Consider the following 26562-nt stretch of genomic DNA (forward strand, 5'->3'; position numbering starts at 1 on the left):
GGGCTAAGCTCCGGCATTCCCTTCTCCGTAGTCTTCTCCACTGGCTTGGCCGAAGCCTCCTGTCTGGGAGGAAGGGCCACTAGGACTGGGTAAGCGCCCCCTCGCCTTCGAGAGGGCGGCAGCAACCATCTCGATGGAAGAGGACGTCTTGGTCAGGACCGCCTTGGCCTTAGTTGACAGGATGGACACCTTGTCCTGCTTGGCCTCCTCCGGTGTCTCCCGCAGCTTTCCCGGGGTAGCTGACTTTCTCTTGGATAAAGAGCTGGAGAGGTGGCAGGAGATCAAGGCAGACGGAGACGATGAACGCACCCTGACCGTTGTGGGTCTGCTGACATGGGGACCCCGATGGAAGTGGACTCGCGTCCCTAGGCCTTGTGTTTGGCCCCCCACGGATGGAGCGCCCTCAAAGGATTTAGAAGCCTGCTCAGGTTGGCTGGATCCAAAAGAGGCATGCCCTTGTGACTCACCGGTGGTAGAGGCCCTGGCCTTGCGCCACGCCGCCAATTGGACGTGTCGATCCTTCATCGTGCGCTTGAAGCCACAGCAGATCTCACAATCCTCTTCTTTATTCGTCGGGTGTGGACAATACAGGCACTGGGAATGCTTGTTGTCCGAGAAAACATTCTGCAAACTGCAGCTGGTACACAGCTTGAAGAGGGAAGCTCTGTCATCCTCCTCAGACATGATCCGGCACGGTGCAGGCCTGAGAACTTCTGGAAGCTTCCAAGAAGAGTCACACTGAAGAACCACAAAGGTTAATTCGTTCTACAAGTTGAAAAGTGCCAACGTGTGTTGTCATTCTCTCAATCTTGCCTTGGTGAACAGTGTAGTGCTAAAAGGCACCCAACAACAAGTAGGAATCTCTAGTGTCTATGTGGGGCTGTCCCTAATTTTACAGAACTGACAACCAACCATATCAACTGCAAGTAGTTCATACAGCAGTGAGCCCCCTGTAAAGGTGTATTTTTGAATCCTTCCAATTAACACTGCACAAGAGGACGAACAGTCTTTCACTCCTTTTTTAGTCAAGACATTTTTTTGGAAAAACATAGTTCCTTTTTATCTTTTGATTTTTAACTGCCTCTGCTAGACATAGAATCTCCAATAAAAATGTGAAGTTATTCCTTTGAATAGCAGACACATGCCCAGTTTTTCCAATTTAGCATGTGCCTTTTAGACCTATACTGTTCACCAAGGCAAGACAGAGAATGACAACACACGTTGGCACTTTTCAACTTGTAGAACTAATTAACCTGTGTGGCTCTTCAGTTTGACTAGATTATTGGGCAACCCACAGTTGGTAACCCCGAACAGACCCCTTTTGTGATTTTGTAGCTTCCAAGAAGTAACACTTGACAATTTCTGCCCTTGAGGGGTGATGAAAGATGCTGAAAAAAAAATCAGGTCCCCATTAATTGGAAGGATTAGCGATGGAGCACACAGGCTCAATTAAACCGAAAACAGGGTTTTCCTAACAAAACTGCGGGGGGGGGGGGATAAAGAAAGCTCGAAGAGAGAAACGCGAGAGAGCAATAGCACGAGGATCCCAACACTTGAACGTGCGGTAGAAATCTGAATATGGCTGCCTGAGGACGGGCTTAGGTAGAGGGCAGTCATTGGCTGGGGGCAGTATGACCCAGAGCTCAGTGATTGGTTTATAGGAGGAAGACAGTTTAGAAACGAAACTGAAACTTTTCTTTTACCGAGGATTCCCAGCCTAACGTCAGGGAATATTCATGAGCATGTGAATCCATGCCAGACCACACCCTGGGAAAGGAAGATTTCCATGCTTCCAGTTCTGACTTTCTATCGCCAGAAAGTCGTTCCGATTTTGTCATTTGGGGCAGAAGCAGCACTGAACCTATCATGGCGGATATGATATGGCATTTATTACGTGCCTATACACAAATGTTTCAAGGCGTGACGAGGCAAGGGAGGGGGAACGGAGGGAAGACAGACCACGATCCTACTAGGCCAGGTGCCATTCAGATTGCGCACGTGCATGGGCAGGAGGAAAGTGCGGTGGGGCTAGGGGGAGAGGACAGTGCAGTACATGGCATAATAGAATAAATAAACAATAAGTAGAAAGTACAGCCAGCGACTGCAAGGGTAAGTGCAGAGATCAGGTGACAAGTGTTGGTATTGGGACTGTAGGGATACAGAAAAAAGTTCCAAGTGCGGGGGTTGCCAGGAAGGCAGTGCAGGTGTGCGACTGGCGGGGGAGGGGACCTGGGCCAAAGAACAGAGGGTGGCCAGGTGACCAGTGCAGTTTCAGTATCAGCCAGGAAGTCAGCAGGGGAGAGGAGGAGAAAAATCAGAAGCAAAGAGAAAGGTTGTGAGGTGCTCCCGGAACCGGAGATGATTCTCCTCAAGTATCGGGAAGGCAGGGAGGCTGTTCCAGAGGGAGGCCCCAGCCGAAGAAAGACCTACCACCAACTTGTTGCATGGAGAAGCGACTGACCCTGAGGGAGTCGGATGAGCGAAGAGCTTGCAAAGGAAGATATTTAGGAAGCAAGTGTTCAAGATAATGATCCCACAGAAGGCCTTGTGGACAATGCAGAGGGTTTGGAACGTAATCCTCGCAGCCACTGGGAGCCAATGCAGAGATTTCAGTCCTGGAGAGATACGATCCCTGGGCTTGAGGCCAAGGACAAGTCTCGCAGTCCTGTTCTGAATGAGTTGTAGAGGGCGGAAAGTAGAAGCAGGCAAATTTAGAAAGAGGCTGTTGCAATAGTCCAGCCTAGACAGAACCAGAGCTATGCAGACAGTGAGCTTCTGGGGGAAGTAGAGGAAAGGAAGAATACCTTTGAGGAGGTGCAGCTAGTAGTGTGACTTCTTAGAGATGTCATAGATGTGAGGAGAGAAGGAGAGTGTGGTGGTGTCGAAGATGACCCCAAAGTTTCTAGCCTCACAGGCGGGAGCAGGAAGAGGCCAAGAGAGGCCGGCCAGAGAGTGACAGGAAAGGAGGGAGCGGGTGTGCTGATTAGGAGAATCTCGGTCTTACTGGCATTAAGGCAGAGATCATTGGCGGTACACCACTCCTGGAAAGCGGACAGTCGGAGATGAGAGAGGGAGAATAGGTGGCTGAGGGTAGCCTGAAAATTAGCTGAGTGTCATCCGCATAGCACTGGAAGTTGGGACAGAGCGCCGCAATGCGGTGGGCAATAAGTGCCAGGTATTGGTTGAACAGCCAGGGAGAGAGGTTATACCCCTGGGAGACACCACAGGTAGAGAGAGGAGAGGAAGGGCCCAGGTTGAACCTGGAAGGGTCGATCAGAGGGGAAAGTCAGTCACGCCAGGGCCTGACCAGTGATCCCCAGGTTATCACGGAGACGGTTGAGCAGGATGGCATGGTTGACCATGTCAAAAGCAGAAGAGATATCAAGTAAGATGAGGACACAGGGGGTGTTGGAATCAAGGTTGGAGAGCAGGTCTTCACGGATGTTCAGGAGAGCAGTTTATGTGCTTCTAGCAGCTCTGAAGCCAGACTGATGATCATGGAGGCAACCAACAGTTGTGTGGAGATTGAGCTAGGAGATGGCCAGCTTTTCCAGGAGTTTGCCCAGGAAGGGAGTGATGGAGATTGGGCGATAGTTAGCCGGGTAGGAGGGTCGGCAGAGGGTTTAAGAAGAGGGTGCACAAGGAAGTGCCTCAGGGGGGATGGGGGAGATTCAGGAAGACTCCAGTGGCGAAGGAGTGGTTGCAGAAGTCGGCCAGGGCAGGAGCCAGGGAGTCAATGTGATCCTTGACTGTTTGAGGAACAGGCAAGAACCTGTTTTGACGAGACTGTCATAGATCAGACTTGTCTAAAAACCTTGTCTGGGGAGAACAGGGGAAAGGCAGAGAAGGAGGGAGGAGAGGTAGCCGAAGAAGGGCCAGAGGACGAGCTGGGAGTAGAGGGAGGAGGGGGCGAGGCCAGGATGTCCCAAGTTTTAAAGATGAAATGAGAAGCCAGGGCTGTGCAGAGGGCCTGGGAAGGGACAGGAGAGGTAGAGACTGCGGCAGAATTGGCCAGTTCCTTGCAAATTCTGAAGAGTTCAGCTGAGTTGTAAGATGCTGCAGAGACACAGGCTTGGATGCGAGCTCTCTTCTTGGTGAGGACGGAGAGACGGTATTGCCTTTGGAGTAGGCGGCAGGCCACTTTGTAAGAGGATGTACATAAAGCACGTCATTTCCTCTCAGCCACCCTGCACTTGCGTTTAAGGTTGACGAGGTCCGAGTCGTACCAGGAGTTGCACTTCGCTTTGGGCTTCAGGCGGATCCTCATGACAGGGGCAAGAACATTGAGAGTATCAGATATAGAGTGGAGCATGGAAAGGGCTGTGTCAGTGTGTCAGTCAGCCAAAGGGGGAGAGAGGGTGAGAAAGTGGCGGCGAAAGCCTCAGCTGACACAGGCTTCATGGGTCCGATGACCGAGAAGGTGGGTGGCAGTGATGGCATTGGCTTGGCCTGAGGGGTAGAGAGGGTGAGCTGGGAGGAAAGGAGATCACTCCAGGAGAGAGGAGTGGTGAGAGGGAAAGAAAGGGGAAATGGATATTCATTCCTTTAGTCAAAGAGTGCGCCTCATTACAACTATAGCGGTACGGTAACAACGGTGACGGTAAGCTACCGGCACCGTTGCTACCGTACCGTCATAGTACGAGTTGTGCTTGCGGGTGCCTGACAGCCCGCCAGGTCTGACCTGGCAGGCCAGGTGGCACCCACGAGCACAGCTCGTTGGATGCACCGGCACCGTTATTAACAGTGCTGGTGCATCCGAGCTCCCCATTCCCATTGAGCCCTATAGGGCTCAATGGGAATGGGGATCTACCGGTACCGGTACCAGCGAAAGGGCAATTATCAAGTCAGCCTAACTAAGCATGACCTGGTAATTGCCCATTCGCGGGTGCCGGACCCTTATGCAACTCCAGCGGCAGCCATGCCAGTTTTACCGGCACAGCTACCGCCAGGGTTGTAATGAGGCCCACTGTTTCAATAGTACCCAAGGGGGAGCTTTGTGTTAAAATGTAAGTAAATAGTGATATATTCAGCAACAATGGTCAACATTACTAACTGCATAGTTAAGTAACTCATCAAACTGGTCCACATTGGCCAAAATGGTGGCCCATTTTGACTGGCCCACTTCAGCATTTTACGTTTTTGGTACAGGCATTGCCCTATAGGCCAGTCCGAGCCTGGCGGCTCATCCATAATGGCGAGGGGGCGCCCACCCAGTGGCCCCTCACCCATTATAGAGGAACTAAGGAGCCAGTCCAGTGAAACCGTGAGCACTCGTCAGCTGCTTTTTCCAGCTGATGGGAGTGCTCCTGGGCTGGCTGAGCTGTCAAAGGGAAACACTGTTTCCCTTTGACAGTTCAGTTTAGTTCCCCAGCCGCACATGCTCACTGAGCCATGCAAGTGCTGCAGCGTTTTGATTCGCCAGCATTACATAGCTCATTGGAAATGCTGGCTGGGGCACTGCATGTCTGTACGTCCGAGGGGGAGCTCCTGCGCCTACTCGCACATACGGACAGAGCAGCTTGGAGCAGGGAGTTTCAGCATCCACACGCAGGCCAATGCAGAAGGTACGTTTATGTTCATTGTTTTTATTTAAACATGTGTGTGTATGCTTATGTTATGAGTGATTGTATGGTGGTGGATGCTCGTGTGAATGATAGAGTGATTGCTGTATGAATGTGCAGCGCCTTGCATACACACATAATCATGTTGATTGTGTTACGCCCAGTGGGACCTAGGGGACAGCGATGGTATCTTTTTACTGGACATCTATCATAAAATGTCATGCCTGCCCCCTGGGCCCCCCCCAGCACCAATTGCAAACTGTTTGGCTATTTACCCATTTATTTGTTAAAAGTATGCTCTACAATGCAACATTTTAACCCATTATTTAAAAACAAAAATCACAGGGGAAACCCCCCCGAACTCCCCTTTTTGGTTCGGGCTCCCTCACTATGGCATTTTTGGGGGAAATAGTTATGCCCCTCCACATAAAAAAAAAAAATCACCAGCCACCACTGGCCCTCAGACTGTGTTGCGAACGGGATGGGGGGAACCCAGGGACTATGGTGGGAGCACAATGGGCGGGAACCATGGGATAGTGGTGGGAGCAGAGTGGGGAGAGAACAGCGAGTGGGTAGGAGTGGGATGAGGGAGCCAAGCGACTGTGATGGGAGCAGGTGACGGTGCGCAATACATACTGTCCATTTGGCATTTCTGGGGGGTCCCGACCTGCCCACATTTTTCTCAAAAAAGTTTGAAGACCACTGGTCTAAGATGTTTAATGGGGCAGGTATTAAAACCAGGTTTAATTGTACCCAATTTCAGAATGATGTGCTGAATATTTGGATGAATCGGAACATATTCTTAAAAACAAGCATGCTATTCCAGGGCTATAGTAAACTATACAATGCAAACTATGACTTGTGATAATGAAAGCTTTCAAATTTCCACTTACCATGAGTTGGTGTTACATAGGGTCTGCACATTGAGCAGTCAAAGCCACCGTCGGCTGCATTTTCCACCTCCTCCTCAGTGTGAAGGTTCTGACAGCTCCCATGTACCCACCTACAAATTAAATGCAGCATATTGATAAATAAAAATCCTGTAACATGGACAATTATCCACACATTCAGACAATAATGAAGAGTAGAATACTATTCTGTTACCTGTTTCACTTGATCATTGTCACTGTTGCGATTAAACCTAAGAGCAATGGCTACAGCTGTTAAGAGAGATTCGTCTAAGACTATATTTCTAGGACCCAGATATATTATAACTGGAAACATGGGCAGGAGTACCCCTTTTTTAAAAAATGTTTTAAAAACTGTGCTATTTTCTCCCTTGCAGGGAGGACAAGTGGCACATGTGATTCTAAGCAGATACAAGCCAAGACTGGGTAATATTTTTCTTCAGGGGCTTGCAAGTCTGCTTAAATTCACATGGCAAGAATAGATGGGCAAGCAGTTGTTAGGCAAAGTTTGCATGCAGTACCCTCTGGGAACACTACAAACAACTGACTACAGGTATAGGAAACCCAACCTTTGGTATAAATTGTACTATGATATGGCATTTATAACGCGCCTATATACAAGTGTTTCAAGGCACAACGAGGCAAGGGAGGGGAACAAGGGGACAAAACAAAACAATGATCCTACTAGGCCAGGTGTCATTCAGATCGCGCAAGTGCATGGGAAGGAGGGAAAGGAAAGTGAAGAACATGGGAGAAGATGATAACAATAAATAAAATAAATAGCGGCCAGCAAGTGGCAAGTGCAAGGTTAAGGTTAAGAGCGGACATCAGCTATTGAGGTCTGGTGGGGGGACTGAAGGGATACAGAAAGTCCCCGAGTGTGGGGGTTGCCAGGTGGGCAGTGCAGATGTGCGACGCTAGCAGTAGAGGGCCCTTAGCCAGGGATCAGAAGGGTTTCCAGGTAGCCAGTGAAATAACGGTTTCAGCCAGGAGGTCAGCAGAGGAGTGGAGGAGAGAAGGCAGAAGCAAAGAGGTTTTGAGGTCTTTCTGGAACCGGAGATGGTTGTCCTCAAGTTTAAGGGAGGTTGTTCCAGAGGGAAGCGCCAGCCGAGGAGAAAGATCAACCACCAACTCGCTGCTTGGAGAAGCGACTTACCATGAGGGAGTTGGAGGCGGATGAGCAAAGAGCTCGAGAAGGAAGGCCTTGTGGATGATGCAGTGGGTTTTGAACTTAATCCTTGTAGCCACTGGGAGCCAATGCAGAGATTTCAGTTCTGGAGAGATATGATCCCTGGGCTTGGGGCCAAGGACAAGTCTTGCAGTCCTGTTCTGGATGAGTTGCAGAGGGCGGAGAGTAGAGGCAGGCAGTTTTAGAAAGAGGCTGTTGCAATAGTCCAGCCTAGAGAGAACCAGAGCTCTGGAGAGAGTGAGCTTCTGGGGGAAGGAGAGGAAAGGCAGAATACCTCTGAGGAGCTGCAGCTGGTAGTGTGACATCTTGGAGACGTCAGAGATGTGAGGAGAGAAGGAGTGTAGAGTCGAAGATGACCCCAGGATTTTTGGCTTTGCAGGTGGGAGCGGGAAGAGGACCAAGAGAGGCCGGCCAGAGAGCAGCAGGAAAGGAGGGGGCGGGTGTGCCGATGAGGAAAATCTCAGTCTTACTAGCATTAAGGCAGAGGTCATTGGCAGTACACCACTCATGGATAGCAGACAGACAGTCAGATGAGGGAAGGAGAGGAGGATGTAGAGGGTAGCCTGAAAATGAGCTGGGTGTCATCCGCATAACAATGAAAGTTGGGGCAGAGAGCGGCAATGTGGTGGGCAAGGAGAGCCAGGTATTGGTTGAACAGCCAGGGAGAGATTTTGGACCCCTGGGGGACACCACAGGTAGAGAAAAAGGTGGCAGAGAGGAAGGATCCAAGTTGAACCTGGGAGGGTCAGTCAGAGAGGAAAGAAGTCAGCCACACAAAGAGCCTGACCAGTGATAGCCATGTTATCATGGAGACGGGTGAGCGGGATGGCATGGTTGACAGTGTCAAAGGCAGATGAGAGATCAAGCAGGATGAGGACACAAGCGGTGTTGGAGTCAAGATTAGAAAGCCGGTCTTCACGGATGTTCAGGAGAGCAGTTTCCGCGCTTCTGGCAGCTCTGAAACCAGGCTGATGGTCATGAAGGCAACCAACAGAATCAGTATCGAGATTAAGCTGGAAGATGGCCAGTTTCTCCAGGAGCTTGCCCAGGAAGGGAGTGATGGAGATTGGGCGATAGTTAGCCGGACATTAGGGGTCGGCAGAGGGTTTCTTAATAAGGGGATGCACAAGGGAGTGCTTCAGGGGGGATGGGAAGACTCCGGTGGCGAAGGAGTGATTGTAGAAATCAGCCAGGGCAGGAGCCAGGGTGTCGATGTGGTCCTTGATAGTTGGAGGAACAGGGGTGAACCTGTTTTGATGAGACTGTCATAGATCGGACTTATCTAGAAACCTCGTCTGCGGAGAAAAGGGGAAAGGATGAGAAGGAGGGAGGGGGGTTTGGCTGCAGGATGGCCAGAGGAAGAGCATGGAGTAGGGGAAGGGAGAGGATAGGCAAAGAGTGAGGACAGGATGTCCCGAGTTTGAGATGAAATGAGAGGCCGGTGCCATGCAGAGGGCCTGAGAAGGGACAGGGGAGGTAGAGACTGAGGCAGGATTGGCCAGTTCCTTGCAGATTTTAAAGAGTTCAGCCGAGTTGTTAGATGCCGCAGAGACACAGGCTTGGATCTGAGCTCTCTTCTTGGTTAGGACAGAGCCGGTATTGCCTTTGCAGTAGGCTAGTATGTCAGAGGATGTATATGAAGCACGCCATTTCCTCTCGGCCACCCTGCACTTACGTTTTAGGGTGACGAGGTCTGAGTCGTACCAGGAGTTGCATTTGGCTTTGGGCTTCAGGCGGATTCTCATGACAGGGGCAAGGATATCGAGAGTATCAGGTATAGCAGAGTGGAGCATGGAGAGGGCTGTGCCAGGGTGAGAGTCAGCAAAAGGGAGAGCGAAGGTTGAGAATGTGGTGGCGAAAGCCTCCGCTGACATGCGCTTCATGGGTCGGATGACCGAGAAGATAGGTGGCAGTGATGGAGGTGGCTTAGTCTGAGGGTTAGGGAGGGTGAGGTGGGAGGAGAGGAGACAATGATCACTCAAGGAGAGAGGTGTGGAGAGAGGAACAGAGGGTGAGGTCTGAGGAGATCAGAACATCCAGAATGTACCCTGCAGAGTGAGTCGGGCCAGAAGGGAGAAGAGTGAGTGAGAGCGCATCGTAGACGTCGCAAAAGAGTACAGAGGATGGACAGGAGGCATCCAGGTGGATGTTGAGATCACAGAGAAGGAGGAGTTGGGTGGTCGAGGCCAGGAGTGAGGAGGAGAGGTCCACCCACTCAGAGAGGAAGGAGGAGATCTGACCAGCTGGCCGATAGATAGAAGCCACAGTAAGGAAATGGCTAGGTAAGAGAGCCTGCAGACAAGGCATTCAAAAGAGGAGTAGGACTGCGTAGGAGTGACAGAGGCAGGAATCCACTCGGGGAAGATCAGGGCAACACCTCCTCCAGAGCGGTTGGACCTGTGCGCAGAGAAGATCTTATAGCCATCAGGTAGGAGCGTGTCAAAGCTAATGACAGAGCTGGCCGGGAACCATGTCTCAGTGAGACAGAGGACATCAAGGTCAAATTCTTCCAGAAGGCAACAGATATCAGAGGAGTGTTTGATAGCAGAGCGCGAGTTAAGGGTGGCAATATGGAGAAGGTTGCCATCCTTGAAGGACTTCCAGGGAGGGGTACAAATCAGAGGTACACCCTTCGGAGGTGTAGAAGGAGCCCGAGAGGGGGCAGAGAGGGAAGGAGACGGCAAGGTAGCCAGGGAGAAGGCAGAAGGGTGGGGCGGGGAAGCCCTGGGGAGGGTGGGAGAGGGGACAGCGGGAGAAGAGAGGAAATTGACGAGGCGTGGGAAGCGTCTATAAAAGAGGTGAAGGTTGGACAGGGGGCCTTGGACGAAGACTGTCCCGTTCGAGTAGACATTGATGATGACCTTAGAGGAATGGAAGGAGGCCAGGAGGGGTGCCACCATTATTGGGAAAAGAGGAGAAGGGAGAGAGCACAGACCATATGAAGGGTCCATAGGTCTGGCGAAGGAACGACGAAGAGGATGTCGGTGAGAGTTTCCTTAGAGGAGGCACTGGTGTAGGTGTCAGCGATAGGGAGCTCTGGGTTGGAGACCAGGATGTCATTTTTAAACTTCTTACTGCCAGATTTAGTGAGGCGAGCAGGATAGTCAATAGAGAAGCAGTTCGAGAAGATAGGAGAGAGCGCACCATAGAGTAGGTGGGAGAGGAGAGAGGTGGACGTACTGGAGGAGGGCACTAGAGTAGGCAGACAAGGAGTGAGAGGCAGGCAAGTTGCACAATCGGACAGGATGATGCCACTCAGACTTGCGGAGCTAACATATTGCACAGTTAAGATAGGACAGACACCGCGAAAACGAAAATCCTGAATAGAGGGAGAAAGGCCTAGGTTACACAATGCAATTTTAAATACTTAGCCAGTGCATATTATAGGTATTGAAATGGTGCAAAAAAGTAGACAGGAGAACAAAACTACTAAGTTAGTGGGTCCGCTAAGGTAGATGGTAGGAAATTAGCGGACAGCTGCAGACACAACCAGGAGCCGCCAATCAGGGAGTCGCCCTTTACCTGGGGGCCCTTAGCCGAAGAGGGCTGCCCAGGGATGGTCAACTAAGAGCACCCAGTGGCCAATCAGGACAGGGAAGGGGCTGGCTGGGAGGCAGGGGGGAACAAGGCAGTGGCAGAGGTGGGAGGGGGGAGGAGGACAACGCGCTTAGAGCGCAAAAGTAAAGAAGACAAAAGAAACATGCAAAAACAACACCTTACTTGGGCACCGGGGCAGGCGAGTCCTCCTGCTGAAATATGGAGGCAGATTACGGTCAGCTGCAATCTCCGCTCCGCCGGCAATAAGATTGCCGCTGACCGTGAAAACTATTAACAGTTTTGCTAGCGTGTTGAGCAGCCAGGCTTATCTCAAGAGGGGTCAATGTGTGCTGTAGTGGAGTTACACAGAGATTTACACTTACAAGTATTCAAATGAACTCTTACACTCAAGGTTTCTTGAATAAACAATTATTAATTTGTCAGTTAGAATAAGCCTTCTTCAGAAGGGAGCAATATAATAGTAACACTCAAATACACCTCATGAAATACACAGTCTTAATATCTCTAAAACAGTAGATAACCTTTTGGGATGGCCCACAGACACTGCCTACACCCTCAGGTGACTTCAATTGCTAGGGTGCTGGGGACATTAATATATCACTGTTGCATTTAGGATATATAGTAATAAGTCAAAGGAAAAGATCATCTAGAACAAACAAGAGACCACAAATATCCTTAAGCAGGCAAATACTTTTGGATCCTTCCAGAAAATCATTCAGTACAAAAGGCTAAGCCAAAGTCAATGGCCAAAAGTCTTATATATAGGATGGAGCACCTATGGTGATGGAAAAGTCTTTGCACAATGTTTCAGAAGTCTTTGAAGAAAAGATGAATCAAATGTAGGGCCACAAGCTGATTAGACTTGTGAGTGGTAGAAGATGCAAGGAACTCTACAGCAAGAGTCAAGTTCTCTCAGACTTTGTACAGTACCTTTAAAATAAAGAAAAGATGCAGATGACGACTCTGGTTCCTGTGCAGGCAACTCAGTAGGTCTCACTGTAGCTGGGCCTCAGTTGAAGGGACAAGAGGGAGGACGTCGGGGGACTTCTGCAATGCACTGAGACGGTCAAAACTCGCAACCAGCAAACTTCACTTTCAGTGGCTGTTCAGTGTTTCTGCTCCTCGCGTCTACCGCAAATAGCAACACAGTGGTTCCTGGCAGTCCAGATGGACTTTCCTCGCTTCTCGGATCCCGCACTCTGTTGAGGGGGCTCAGACTCGGTCAGTCCTCCTTCCTGGGAGTCCCGAGGATCTTCCTGGAGCTCTAGGCCAGCTTAAAAGCAACGCACTCAATCTGGTGTTCCTCTCCCTGGCTATACGGTTTCCAGCAGCAACTCCGTGGAAATTCAACCAGCTCTGAGATGGATGTCCAGGTGGCTTACTTTGGAGTTGATCGGTCCCACCAACTCAAGGGGAGAAGTCGTCCTTGCAGGGGCTTTTCCGTCGATGCAAACCTGGCATTTCGGCACTGCAGCAGGCCTCACCGGGCAAACCAATGGTTCAGGAGTTGCAGCAGGCGTCTTCCTCAAGTTCTTCTTCGGTTCCTTCGTCCAGTGGTCAACTCTGCCTTCCAAGCCAACAGCCTTGCCTTTTATTCAGTTCTCTCCCATTCATTCCAGCCTAGCTGTCAGTCACCCAGCAGGGTGGCTATCCTTGCCGGACGGTCAGGGGGACAATCACCACAGAGTGCATTTGGGTCTCCTAGGAGACTAAGCACAGGGAGTTTCCCTGCCTATCCCAGACAACCAGGAGCCAGAGGCGGGCTTCACTCATGAATCCTGCCAAAGGCAAAGTGAACAATGGGACCAAACGTCGTTTGGCACGCAGAGAAAATCTCAAGAAGGACCTTTCCACAAAGAAATGGAGAAAAAAAGAAGACCTGGGACATTTTGACAAGAATTGCATCCTTGGGTGCTTTACTGCAACTGCGAACGCAGCCCATGGTAAATGCACACCATGGTAGTTAAAACGAAACCACTGCCACCAGCCATTCAGCGAGGAAAGGGTAACATAAAAATGTTACCTGAGAAGCTAGACAAAAGGGGATACAAGGAAACCCCTCCAGCACCATATTGTAAGATAGTGTGTGCTCGGTTTAAAAAGTTAGAAATGTAAGTAAAGTCAATTTCACTTTACTGCTCTGGGAAACAGTAGTTTATCCCAGAGAAGGTATTTAAACCTTTGGGAAATCTGAAAGACTTCCCTGTGTCACTACACTGAAGGTGTTGTGTGACACAATGTAAAAGATGATGCCTATGGAGTTTGGCAGACTCCACAACCAAAAGAAACACAAAGCTCAGAAATCACACTAAAATATGAGTGTGTGGGGGTGGGTTTTTGTTTTAGGGGGATGGTGGGGAGGGGGGCTAATAGCCTCACTCTCTCCAGGTAAAAAAAATGAAGTCCTCAAAATCCAGCAAAGTTGCCGTGGGTCTCCAAGGTAGAGGGAATTAGCACATTTCTGAGAATTCTCCCTAACAGCAGTACATCAAGCAGGTGGTAGAGCCAACGGTACAGTTGCCAATAAATGCCTTAACACCATTTGTCCCACTCGTGAGTCTGACCTTGCATGAGTAGTGCAGTGTGCGAAAGTGAGCAGTGTACTCCAGGTTGCAGCCTTATATACTGCTTCCACTGTAACATTTGCTAGGAAAGCAAATGTAGCCCCTGTACTACAGGTTGAATGTGCTTTAGTTTTGAAAGGAAGTGTTTCATTTGAAAGTGTGTAGCATTGTTGTATACACTTGACAATCCATCTAGCAATGATTTCTATAGTAACTGGATCTCCTATCATTCCCGTTTCCATACACAAAAAAATGTATCAATCTTTCTACTTTGTATTTTTTGCTTAAGAAGAAAATGACTGCTCTTCGCACAACAAATGTATGAAGCACTCTTTACCTGTTTTAAGGGTTTTGGAAGAAAGATGCATGTTCTATGGACAGTTTTACCTGAAATTTAGATATGTACTTTGGTGAAAACCTTGATTGAGTTCTTAACACTACTTTACTTTCGTGAATGGACACAAAAGGTCCCGACATGGATAATGGATGTAATTCACTTCTTATGGAAGTGACTGCAATCAGAATAGCAAACTTCCAAGTAAGGTCCTTTTAATTGAAGCTTTATGCATAGGTTCAAAAGGTGGATCCATAACTTTAACAAAATGTTAAGATCTCAACCTGGTGGCCAATATGCAATGGCGGGTAAATACGTTTAACCCCTTCCATAAAAGCTTTGATAACGGCCATCTTCCACCAAGAAGTCTTGTGTTGAACTGTAATGTATGCCGATAAAGCAGCTAAATTGAAATTTAGCAAGTTAAATACTGGGACTGAGTCGAGTAGAGAAAGGAGGTTAGTTGGTATGTTTGTTGGAGTACAGTTATTAAGACTGATATTTCAGTCCATAGCCGCGGTAATGCACAATAGGGGCACTCAACAAACTTGGTGCCTTCCTTCTTATACTATTCTGGGAAGGGGCAGGCCTATGTGCGTTTTGCCTTTGCAGGAACCCTTGGGTGTCCCCGCCTAAGCTCCAGCGTGTCTGGGCAGGCAGGAAGTGGGGGAGGAGTTTTCCACCCCCTGTCCTTTGTCTGCCAGAGTGCCTGAATGGGACCAGCTCCCAATGGGGCTCTGGTTGTTCTGATTGGACAGCTTTACGCCCCTTTCTGAGGAAGATTGCAGAGGAGTGCTGGTACAGGATAACAGGCGAGGCTCCTAGAGTGTGAATTAAAGTTACTCACTGTAGTGACTAGAGTACTCATAGTCCAAAGTCCCCTTTCCTCCATTCTTGTGGGCGTCCCCCAACATGGGGACGGTCCCAGAACCTTTGGCAGCAAAAATGTGAGCTTCCCATTTCAATTTAGTATAAGGCACAACATCAGGCATCAGAACACACGGCCAAGGCCACACCCTTCGGCACCTCACCTAGGGGTCCCCTTTGAACACATTGGATGCTTAGATACCTGGGTACTCTTAGTACATTAGCCCTTGGAATCCTAGCGGAGGAAGTCAGATGGGATGCAAGGAGGAAAGGTGACTATGAGTACTCTAATTACTATGGTGGGCAACTTTAATTACTCATTCGTCTCGTCCCCTTTCCGCCATCCTTTTGTGCCATTACACCGAAGAAGAACATCGGGTGGAGCGGAGATAACCTCACTCATATCTAGGACGAAGCAAAGAGGTTCTTCAGAACCGGCCAACCAAACTATGCATCGCGCCTGGAGCAGGTGCCCAGTGAGAAGTTCCTACAGAAGGCCCACGGAGCGGCCCAAGCAGCCGCCTTGCTGATGTCATCCCAAGAAGCAGGTCTCTGAAATACGACAACCGTGGCCTTGGCTCCAACCACATGGGCATGAACCCAACAGTTTTGCCCATGGTCGTGTACGCCTCCGAGATGGCCTGAACAATCCAACATTTTGAAATGTGAAATGTGAAGGGCTTGCACAAAGACGATGCCTGCAACTCACTAATCCTGTGGGCAGAGATTAGAGCCACCAAACCGTCTTTTGTGTCACCAAGCAGATGTCCAGAGAAGCCATTGGCTCGAAAGGCTTGCACTGCAAGGCTGCAAGACCCACATGGAGGTCCCAGACCAGGTGCGGCACCAGCGGAAAAAGCCTAGACAACCCCTTAAGGTGGGTCTTACCAACCGGTTTGGCCGCCGAAAACATGCTCTGGGGAATTCATGTAAGCCGGCAATTAAGTGCGGCGAGTATCCACCTGAACTCAGGTGTACTCAAAAAAGCTGGAACGTCATCCAGACGACAGGTTACAATGTCCAAAACCTTGTCACAAGCCCAATGACAGACCATAGTCCATTTGCCCTTATACTGGGACCGAGTCGAGGGCCTCCTGGCCTGCTGAGTGATGTCCCAGTTGTCCTCCGAAAATTGAGCAGACAGAGACCCACTGGTCAGGAACCAGGCCCCCAAGGCCAGTTCCCAATGTTTCACTGCCCCGCCCTGCTGCATCAGGAAGCCCAAGCTAGAGATCGGAAGGTGGACGGGACCCTGGGAGCACAACTGCAGCATATCAAAAAACCAGGGTCTCGAAAGCCAGTGGGGGGCCATCAGGATGAGGCTGCAATTCACCAAACCCCAGACATTGCGGGGGTTCCGTTGGAACAGAGGGGCTGGGGTGAATGCATAACATCTGCGGCCATGCCAACAGAAGGCATCTCCCAGAGACTCCTCACCCTGTCCTGCCAAGAAGCAAACTGGGGGCACTTGGAATTCAGAGGGGATAAAAACAGATCTAGATCCGCGAACCTAAATGCTGGAACAAGGAGTCAGTGTGCACCTCTCACTCGTAGGTGTTGAACCCCGAGCAGCTCAGCCGATCCGCTTCTGCATTGCTGTCCCCCAGGAGGTGGACTGCTGAAATCCAAACTTGCTAACTCAGAGCCCATTCCTAGATCGATACAGCCTCCATACCCAGGGGGGGGGGGGGGCGTGTGTGTGTTAGCCCTCCAGCTCTTTTGCTAAACTTTGGGACTTTGAAATTTTAATTTTCAATGTGTTGTCTGTGTTTATTACTTTGGTTATGGCGTTTTAGCCAACTCCATAGGCATTTTCTTATTTGTTTCACAAAGCACCTTTAGTGCATTGTCACAGGGATGTCCTTTGGACTTCCCAAGGTTTAAAAATACCTTCTCTGGGATGAACTACTGTTCCCCAGAGAATCTACAGTTAAATTGACTTTACTAGTCTTTTTAAACTCATAGACCCAGCACACATTATCTTCCTATAGAGTGCTGGGGGAGTTACTGAATATCCCATATGTCTAAATGGCTGGTGACAGTAGTTTTATAACGAACTACCATGATTTTTCCCCCACCGCAAACACCGGTCAGGTTTTTCAATATAGTGCCCAAGACCCCTCTAAAAACAGACTCCGGTCATCTTTTTTTCGCTGTTTCTTTGTGGAAAGGTCCTTCTGGTGTTCAACTCTGCGCGCCAAACCAGTTTGGTCCCTTTGTTGTGAGCCTTTGGCGGGCTTCAGGACTGAGTGTCTAGGGTGGGCAGGAAGTGAGGGAGGTGCCTGAAACTCCCTGTGCTTGGTCTCCTAGGAGACCCGAATGAACCCTGGCATGACTGGCTGGGTGACTGTCCGGCAAGGACAGCCACCCTGCTGGGTGAATGACAGCTAGGCTGGAATTAATGGGAGAAAACTGTTTAAAAGAAGAGTCTCCAGGACTGGAAGGCAGAGTCAACCACTGGAACGAAAGAACCGAAGACGAGCTGGAAGAGGACGGCTGCTGCAACCACTGGTCGTTGGTTTGCCCGGTGAAGCCCTGCTGCGACTCCAAATTGCCAGATCTCCAATCGACAGAGAAGCTCCTTCAAGGACGGCTTCTTTCCTGGAGTTTGTCTTTCCCTTGAGTTGGTGGGACCAATCAGCTCAGAAGACACCTGGATACCATTCTCAATGCTGGTTAAGGTTTAGCCAGGGAGAGGGCAACCAGTTTGTGTCTTGAAGAGACTCCATTTTGTTTGCTCCAACAACGAACCCGTGCAGTGCAGGAGTCCCCCCCACCCCGACGTCCTCCCTCTTCTCTTGTTCCCACGACTGAGTCTCAGGAACAGCGAGATCTGCAGCAACTGCCAGGAACCACCGTCTTCAGCTACATCTTTTTGCTCACATTAAGGTACTGTGCCATCCGGTTGAGAGATCCTAACTCTCGCGGTGAAAGTTTGTGAAACTTTCCCAACTTGCATGCCTACTCATCATATCATTCTTTTTCATGTAAACTACTTCTGAGAACTTTTACAAAGACTTCTCCATTTGTACCAGAACTGAGCTGTCCTATCCAAGAACACTAGACTATTGACTTTGGCCTGGCCTATTGAATTGAACTGACCCTCCCGGTTCACTGAACCTTTGCATTGCCTAAAATAGGTGTTTTCTAACCCATTGTACAAACCTATGCCTTTCTATTCCCATTGAAAGTAACTGAAGTGCCACTTGGCTCCTTTTTCAGGGGAGCCTAAACTGTCTCTAGAACTAAGTTCGTTACTGTAGTGTATTGGTGTTTAATATTGAGTTGATTTCTACTAGTGAATGTTTTCTAAATGATTGTGTAAATAAATGTATAAGTATTTTTACCAAGAAACCTTGAGTGCAGTGTCTACTTGAAGCACTTTGATTGTCATACTTCTTTCTGTGTAACTTCATTTAGTGCTCACATTCCCTCATGCGATAAGCCTGGCTGCTCAGCTCGCTACCAAAAAGTGTGTGGTACAGACTTATACCAAAGGTTGGTTTTTGCTTACACCTGTAGTCCTAATTGTGTGTGTGGTGGTCCCATAGGGTACTGCATGCAATTCTGCCTAACAGGGAGAACAAGTACCACCCTGCTTGTTCAGGTACAACATCTTAGTCGAATTGTCCGTCCTGACTAGAATAGACCGGTCCCCGATTAGGGGCAAAAATGCCTTGAGGGCCAAGCCCACTGCCCTGAGCTCGAGCAGATTGAGATTCAGGAGGGTTTCCGTCCTGGACCAAGCACCATGAATCACGTAGCCCTCCAGAGTAGCCCCCAGCCCAAAAGAGAGAAGTCAGTCGTCAACAACAGGGTAGGCTCCTATCGAGTGAAGGGTGCTACCACTGAAACATTGTTCATCATCCACCAGCGAAAATCGGGCAGTAGGAGCAAGGTATTGGGATTTTATCCGACTGAGACCCTGTCTCCTGATCCCAATTGACCACCAGGTGGAGCTGGAGACACCTCACCTTGAGGCGAGCATGCTGTAAAGTGAGCATCTAGGAGGCCCTCAGGCCCAGAATAGGCTGTAACCACCAATCTCTCTGCCGTGTGACCGCATCTCCCCCAGCCCTGCCAACCTCGTTCACGAACATCTGTCAGATGAAACTAGTGTCAGCTGCTGCCTTCGCATTCACCTTCATCCGCTCCCTCTTTCCCCAATGTAGACGCTACCTTTGACCCTGCTCTCTGCAACCTCCATCTGGTCATCACCAATACTCTTGACACTCTTGCCCCAGTCATGAGGATCCACCTGAAACATGCCTCCAAGAGTAACACCGGGTATGACTCCGAACCTGCAGCCCTGAAACTCAAGTGCAGAAGGAAGTGGCAGCCTCAGGCTCACCCTCTGACAAACTGGCTTGTCGCCTGCTCGAAAGGCAATACCAACTCTCCAAACGCTCAAAGAAAAGAGCCCACATGCAGGCTCATATCGCTGGTGCATTCAACAACACAGCCAAATTCTTTAAAATCAAGAAACTAGCCAACACTTCTGCAGTCTCCATCTCAGCTCTTCCCTCCCAGTCCCTCTGCAACATACTGGCCACACACTTCACTACAAAAACTGAGGCCATCCTGAGCACCCTTGCTTCCCTTTCCCAGTCCCCGGCCTCCCATGTCATCCGAGCCCTCCCCCTTACCCCTCTGCTTTTCTCTCCTCCTCCTCCTCCTCCTCTCCTATCACACCTGATGAGGCCACCAGAGTTGTCCGCTCCATGAAGGTCTCCATCAAACAGGTATCCCTCTGTTCCTCCAGAACCATTAAAGACATTATTGGCTCTCTTGCCCCTGCATTTGCGGATTTCTGCAACCACTCTTGCCACTGGTTCTTTCCCCTCTTCCCTCAAGCACTCTCTTGTGCGCCCGATCCTGAAAAAACATTCTGCAGACCCTGCCTGTCCAGCTAACACCTCATCTCTATCTCGCCCTTCCTTGGGAAACTTGTAGAAGCTGATCTTCCCCCAAGTGACCCAGCACACTTAACTGGTTGGTTGCCTACATGACCATCAATCTGGATTCCGAGCATCCAGAGGCACGGAAACTGCTCTTCTGAACACATGTGAAGAACTGCTTGCATCTCTATGTTCTAAGTCTCCAGCTGCACTCTTTACTTGATCTCTCCTCTGCATTTGACAGTCAACCAGTCCATCTTTCTAAAACGGCTCCAAAATACCCTAGGTATCTCGGAGCTGGCACTTGACTGGGTGACATCCTTCCTCAATAACGGTCATCCCAGGTTATTCTGGGCTCTTTCTCCTCCCCCAGCTTTATCTCCACCAGCAGCGTCCCCAGGGCTGCAACCTTTCTCCCTGGCTCTTCAACAACTATCTTACTCTGCTTGCACACCTAATGTCAAACTTTCTCATCTAACTTCCAGTGTTATGCTGATGACGCCTCTTCTTCAAACTTTCCTCTGATCCTCTCCTTACTTCCTCCATCATTCCTGACTGCCCATCTGCCATCCAGTCCTGGTGTGCCTCCAATGATCTCTGCCTCAATGCCAGCAAGACTGAGATCCTTCCCATTGGGACTCCTGCTCCTTTCTTCCCCTCACTCTGGCCACCCTCTATGGGCTCTCCCCCTTCTCCTTTATGCGAAGACATAAACCGTGGAGTCATCTCCGACTTCCTCTCTGTACTCCCTAACATTCAGTGCCTTTCCAAGAAGGCCCACTTTCAACTCCACCTCCTCAAAGGAATCCTTCCTTTCCTTACTTTCCCCCAGATGCTGAATGTCTCTAGAGCTCTGGTTCTCTCTAGACTACTGAAATAGCCTCTTCCATAATCTACCCTCCTCTTCTCTACGCCCCCTCCAGCTAATCCATAATAGGGCTGCAAGACTGGATTTATCCTTGGTCTCAAGCCCAGGGACCGCCTCTCTCCAACCCTAAAATCTCTCCACTAGTACCCAGATGCTGCAAGGATCAAATTCAAATCACTCAGCATAATCCATAAGGCTTTCTGGGGCCAAGGGCCATGCTACCTACAACTGACTAAATACTCTCCCTCCAGATCTTTACATTCCTCCGGCACCAACTCTATGTCGAGCGCTTTGCTAAACAGAGAGCTGGTGGCCAATCTCTTTCCTTGCTGGCTCCCTCCTATGGAACAGCCTCCCCCTACCTCGGTCTTGAGCCGGATCTCCTCAAATTCTGGAAGCACCTCAAGACCTTCCTTTACTACACATCCTAATTGCTCCCTCCCTCCCGTTAAATCCTGTAGTTTGAGATTGGCTACCAGGGCCCTTGTGTTCACTGTGGTACTGGCCTCTCTCACACAATCGCCTTAAGCCTCCACCACTCCCAGCACTTGCCTTGGCACCCACTGGCCTGTGCTATAACGGGCCTGCACTTATTTATTGCAGTTGACCACTCACCAAGTAACTTAACAGCTGCTTACTCTCAAGCACTTCCCTGTGGTACTCCGAGCACTTACCCCCCCCACCCCCCATGCCTCATCCCTTTTCACTATCTGCACTTAAACACTCAGAATGCTCACAAGACCTATTAGGACTGTATATTTCATTGTTCTATTTGCATTTCATTCCAATGCTCCCTCCCAGTTGCCCTGTGGGCGCTTTGAAACACAATTTACTAGTTGTATAAGCGCCTTACAAATGCACAATGAAATAAAATAAAGCTGAGGTGGTTGAGTTGGCTAGAAAGTACCCCACTGCCTTACGGAGGGACAGGAACCTTTCGGGCATAGGAAACACCCGCTGAATGGTAGTGTTCCAATGCACCCCTGGGAAGACCAGTTCCTGAGATGGGCACAACTGTGGCTTCCTCTGGTTGAGGGAGAACCCCAGCTGATGGATATCCACCAATCTCTGGCAGGAGTGCACCACCCCTTCGGTTGATGCCGACCTCACCAGCCAGTCGTCCAAATAAGGGTACAGATGATGGCCCTCCAAGCGGAGAAGGCCTGCCACCGCATTCATCAACTTCATGAAGACACGAGGGGCCAAGTTCAGGCCGAAGGGCAGCACCTTGCACTGAAAGTGGTAACACAATCGTGAACCGCAGAAACTTCTGATGCGATTGGTAGATAGGTACATGCAGGTACGCATGCCCGAGGTCTAGGGAACACATCCCGTCTCCTGCACATAGAGACTTGGCTATGTGCACGGGAGTAATCATCTTGAAGCGTTCCAGCAGTAAAGACATATTTAGAAATGGCAGGGCCAGGACTAACTTCAGGCCAGCCTGGTTGTTCTTGGGCACTGCAAAAATCCTGGAATAGTAACCGAAGCCCCCCCCCCCCCCATCTACAAGAGGAACTGGTTCCATCGCCTGCTTCTCCAAGAGTGAAAGGACCTCCCGTTTAAGAGCCGGGGACCCGATCTGAATAACAGGAAGAGAGGATGATAGACTGAAGCCCATCGAGACCATGGATAGGATCCATAGGTTGCTGAAAAGTCGCTTCCAAGTGTCCTGGAACAGAGCCACATGGCCACCCACATGCGAGCTGCATTCCCAGACCTTGACGCCACTGCTTCTTGGGGTCAGAGGAGGGGTGAGAAAAAAAAACAACGCAACATCCTCTGCTGCTTCCTCCTGTTGTCGCTGGGCAACCCGGCAGGCCTCCGTGTACAGCAGGCCCGGAACCACTTGAAGCCAGAAAGCACGGGACTTGGTGAGTGATTTCTACACAGGTTTTGTCAGGATCGCCAAGGACTTGGCGGTTTGAATGGAGGTTTTCGTCTTGGTGAACTCTTCATGGGTTGACCAATAAAAAAGGTCTACGCCCTTGAATGGCAGATCCAAGAACCGTTCCTGTGGGTCAGATGAAAACTTGGTGGCGTGCATTCACACTGTCCTTTTCATCTCAACTCTGCTGGCTGTGTCGAAGTGGGAGACCGAAGACTCCATGAGATCCTGTGCAATGACCCAGGCATCTGCCAGAGCGGCCTTGGAGGAGGCTTGTTTGTCCGAAGGGAGGTCAGGCAGAAAATCCCTGTGATCTTGCCACAGCTTCTGGTTAGACGCAGCCAAGAGGGCGTCCGCATTGGCTTGCCGCAGATGCAGTCCCGAGATCGAATAATAATTGTTTCCCAAACACTTGGAGGACCTTGTACTCCTTGGAAAGACAACTGGAGGTGGCTCCCATGGAGGAAAACTATGATTTAGTGTTAGGCAGAAACCTGTGCAATTCCCTTAGGGACCACTGCAAAAGATTTAGGACTACAGGTGGTTGGCAGTAAACCCAATTGGTAGCAGTCTGTACGACCCAGATTTACCTGGTAGCTGTGGCTGAGCAGTCAGACTTCTCTCAAGATGAGTTAGGCAGTATATAGAGTATACACAATAGGTACAGAGATACAGTAGCACAAGCAAACACTGACCAGAGCTTTGGTGTAAAAGTATATAATTTATTTAAAGACACACTTGTAATTTACACTAGCACAAAGAGGTAAATAAATTCAACACAGTCACTATTATATATATACACCCCTAATTACGTATTAGACAAGTCTTAATGAGAAACACCACTTATTTTCAGACAGAGGTGAGCGCTTAACATAAGATGGCACTCTAATAAGTAATTAAAAAGGGAGGGAAAAAGGCAGAGATATGAAAGCACACAAATTTCAATACTTTTCAAAGAACCACAGTGAGGCAGGTTAGGCAGAGTCTACTGGAGAGCAAGGAAGTTCAAATGCCAGGCCCACTCTTAGAGAGAGCAAGCGAAATGTGTCCCGGATCACACAGTGGGGTTATGCCCAAAGAGTCTTTATAAATAGTTCACAAAAAGATTGAGATCAAGTCAGGAAAAGTTAGTTAATAGGTCCCAGGCTAACCCAGGTTAGAAAGTCGAGGATTTACGGTCACCCCGAACGATCTGTCGCAAGGGAAGCCAGGCGGGACACAGTACATGAAAGTGGGAAGAACGCTCCAGCGGGGGCAGTTGTTCCTGGCAGCGGGTGCAAGTCAGTGTTTCATCCAGAGGAAGAGGTCTCGACGTGGAGGAAAGCTGAAGGTCGTTGCGCTGCCAGGGAAGAAACCAGCCGCGGAGTTTCCCAGTTACAAGGTACCACCCTTTTCTTCCCGATAGTGGTAAAGCGTGGTATTCCGGTTGTCGGGGTGCTTGGCACGGACAAGGCGGCCACAAGATGGTCCAGGAAGGCGAAAAGACGGGCAAACTGGTTATCCCCACCAGTCAAAGGAAGAAGACTCTCCGGACTGGAGATCTCCTCTGTCGTCGGGAAAAGTGGCGAGACGGTTCAGCAGGACTCCACCGGTGGTGTCGTCGTTGCAGGTCGGCTCGGCTTCTCCCTCCTCAGATTCTTTAGGTCCTGTGGCGACTTCTGAAGTTCCAGTCCCCAAAGCCCTGCTTTTATGCAGAAAACCCCCATTCATTCAGCCTAGCTGTCACTCAAACATGCTAAGTGGTGAGCCGGGCAGCTCACCACTTGGGCTAATCACACAAGATTACGACTTGAGTTGCCGAGGCAACTCAGTCCAGGGTGCCTAAACCCCCTCCCGCACCCCCTGTGGTACCCAGACAGAGTGGCACCACTTTTGGAGGCTTCTGTGGAGAAGCCCGCCAAAATGTAGAACAAAGGGCTCGACTCGGGTTGGAGTTACAGAAGCAAACACAAACGCCATTTTGGAAGCAAGTTTCGGCAAAAAATACCAACCAGTGAATTTATATTTATTTAATAAACCGGCGGTATGTTCGAGGCTATTTTAAAAAGTGGTAGCCTTAAACAATGGGAAAATCCCATAGGAATATATTCGCGGTCGAATATAAAAAGTAGTATCCACTGCCACCAGCCAAAACGTGGTCGGGGGGGGGGGGGACTGGACAGTGCCCCCTCGAACAACAGACCCCTGGGGCAATTGAATTGCCCCAACCTGTACGTCCACAATAGGATGGTTTGTACTGGTTCTGTTCACAATTTGAGACTAGTAAAGCCAATGGTGACTTTACATGCTCTGGGAGACAGTAGTCAGTCCCAGGGTATGGAGTCTATGTTTGGGGGTCACTACGACACCCCTAGGTTACGGAGGGTGCTGTGTAACCCACATACCAAAAACACATGAAGCCCTATGGGGTAAATGACCCCATAGCCCATAATACACATACAAAGTTAAAGGAACACCTCAAATCATGTCTATGAGTGGGAGGAAGAGAGTCTCACTCTTACCAGGAGAAAAAAATAAACCCCAAAAATCCAGCAAAGCTGCTGGGGGACTCACTAGGTTTGGGAAATTAGCCTTTACAGAGAATTCTCCCTAACATTTAGAATACAAAGAGGCAGCAGCCACCACTGAAGAATGAGACTACGGGTGGGAGGCCAGAAGGATTGCTTCCAATCTGTCAGCCTGAACCTGCTGTCTAATTTCTTGTTTATCTGGGAGTTTGCCCTGGGCTTCTCCCAGACCTTTAGCGCCACCTGCAGGACATCCTTCTGCAGGGGGATGCCAGATGGATCGAGGTGTGCTTACCCAAAGACCTCTGCTAGCACTCCCAACTCCTGGGGGGCTTCCTCAGGAGGAGGCACCCCCAAGAACTCAGCCTGACCATGAAGGCCTTAACGGATGCAGAGGGTTCATCGTCCTCAGTCATCATCTGCACCCCTTTTTCACAAACCGAGGGGAATCCGGGCACTGGGACACAGGGTTCCCCCCCTAAGTCAGACGCCGAAGAACGGTACAGCAGCTGTTGAGGGGGAGGCGTAGGTGGTGGTGGAGTCTGAACAACCGGGAGGGCCTGGACTGGGGGAGGGACCAGAAGCGCTGGAGAAATGCGAGAACCACCCAGAGGAAGGGGGGGGGAAGAGTACCTCTCACTATATCCTTCAGGAGCCCCTTAATTCGAGGGGGAAACGCATGAGGAAGAGGAAGCACTTGAAGAAGCGGTCCTTGCAAGCCGCCGGGTCCCTGGGCCTGGCCGAGGTGCTGGGCCTCCACTCCTGGTCAAAGCGCTGTGGCGCCTGGGGAATGTAGCCGTAAGGCTGTGATGGGTAAATTTATCTCTGACTAGACCAGATACCTGTACTGTACAACCCGCTGCCGTTTCCGGAGGGAAGGGGACTGGGATCATCATCATGCAAAGCCCATTCGATGGGTGAGAGCACGGGCAGGCCCTGAACTGGATCCAAGATGGCCGCCAGCCTAGCAGGCTCCACCACATGCCTCTCCGCCATTATGAAGCCTATGCGCAACGCCCTGGGCAGGAGGGCACAGAGCACCCAAGCCACGAGAGGCCTCGGACACAGGAGGATAGCTTGGGTCTTGCAGAAGCGTCAACCTCAGATCACTCTGGTAGGCGCAGAGTCCTCGGCCGGCTGTCGTAACGCCCTGACTCATGAACTCTGAGCAAACTCCGGTTGCCCAGATGCCCTCAGCAACTGTGCCGGTAGCCGTGCTGGATCAGCTGAGGACAGACTCTTAGAGGGGGCACTCGATTCCTTAACCCATGGCATTAAAGAAGAGGACGAACCTGATCATTCTTCTGAGGACAAGCTTGGGAGCCAGTAGCCTTAGAGGCCTTGGGCCTGCCAGAACCTGAATCCGAGGCACCCCAATACATGGGAACCCCGGGGAAGAAGTTGCTGTGCTGTGCAGCCA

The 26562-nt window shown here is 50.1% G+C and overlaps 1 protein-coding gene across 7 annotated transcripts in view; it reads right to left on the bottom strand.

The window, feature by feature from the left end:
* Positions 1 to 26562, bottom strand: part of KMT2C (lysine methyltransferase 2C) — a 2745351-nt gene that overhangs the window by 1734524 nt on the left and 984265 nt on the right. For all 7 annotated transcript variants that reach the window (XM_069647923.1, XM_069647922.1, XM_069647921.1 and 4 more), the window contains one exon: positions 6455 to 6564. In XM_069647923.1, coding sequence (XP_069504024.1) covers positions 6455 to 6564 — 110 coding nt within the window. The remainder of the gene's footprint in view (positions 1 to 6454; positions 6565 to 26562) is intronic.

This window comes from Ambystoma mexicanum, chromosome 2q, assembly GCF_040938575.1.
Source record: "Ambystoma mexicanum isolate Mex_15411 chromosome 2q, UKY_AmexF1_1, whole genome shotgun sequence".
NCBI classification, from domain to species: Eukaryota; Metazoa; Chordata; class Amphibia; order Caudata; family Ambystomatidae; genus Ambystoma; species Ambystoma mexicanum.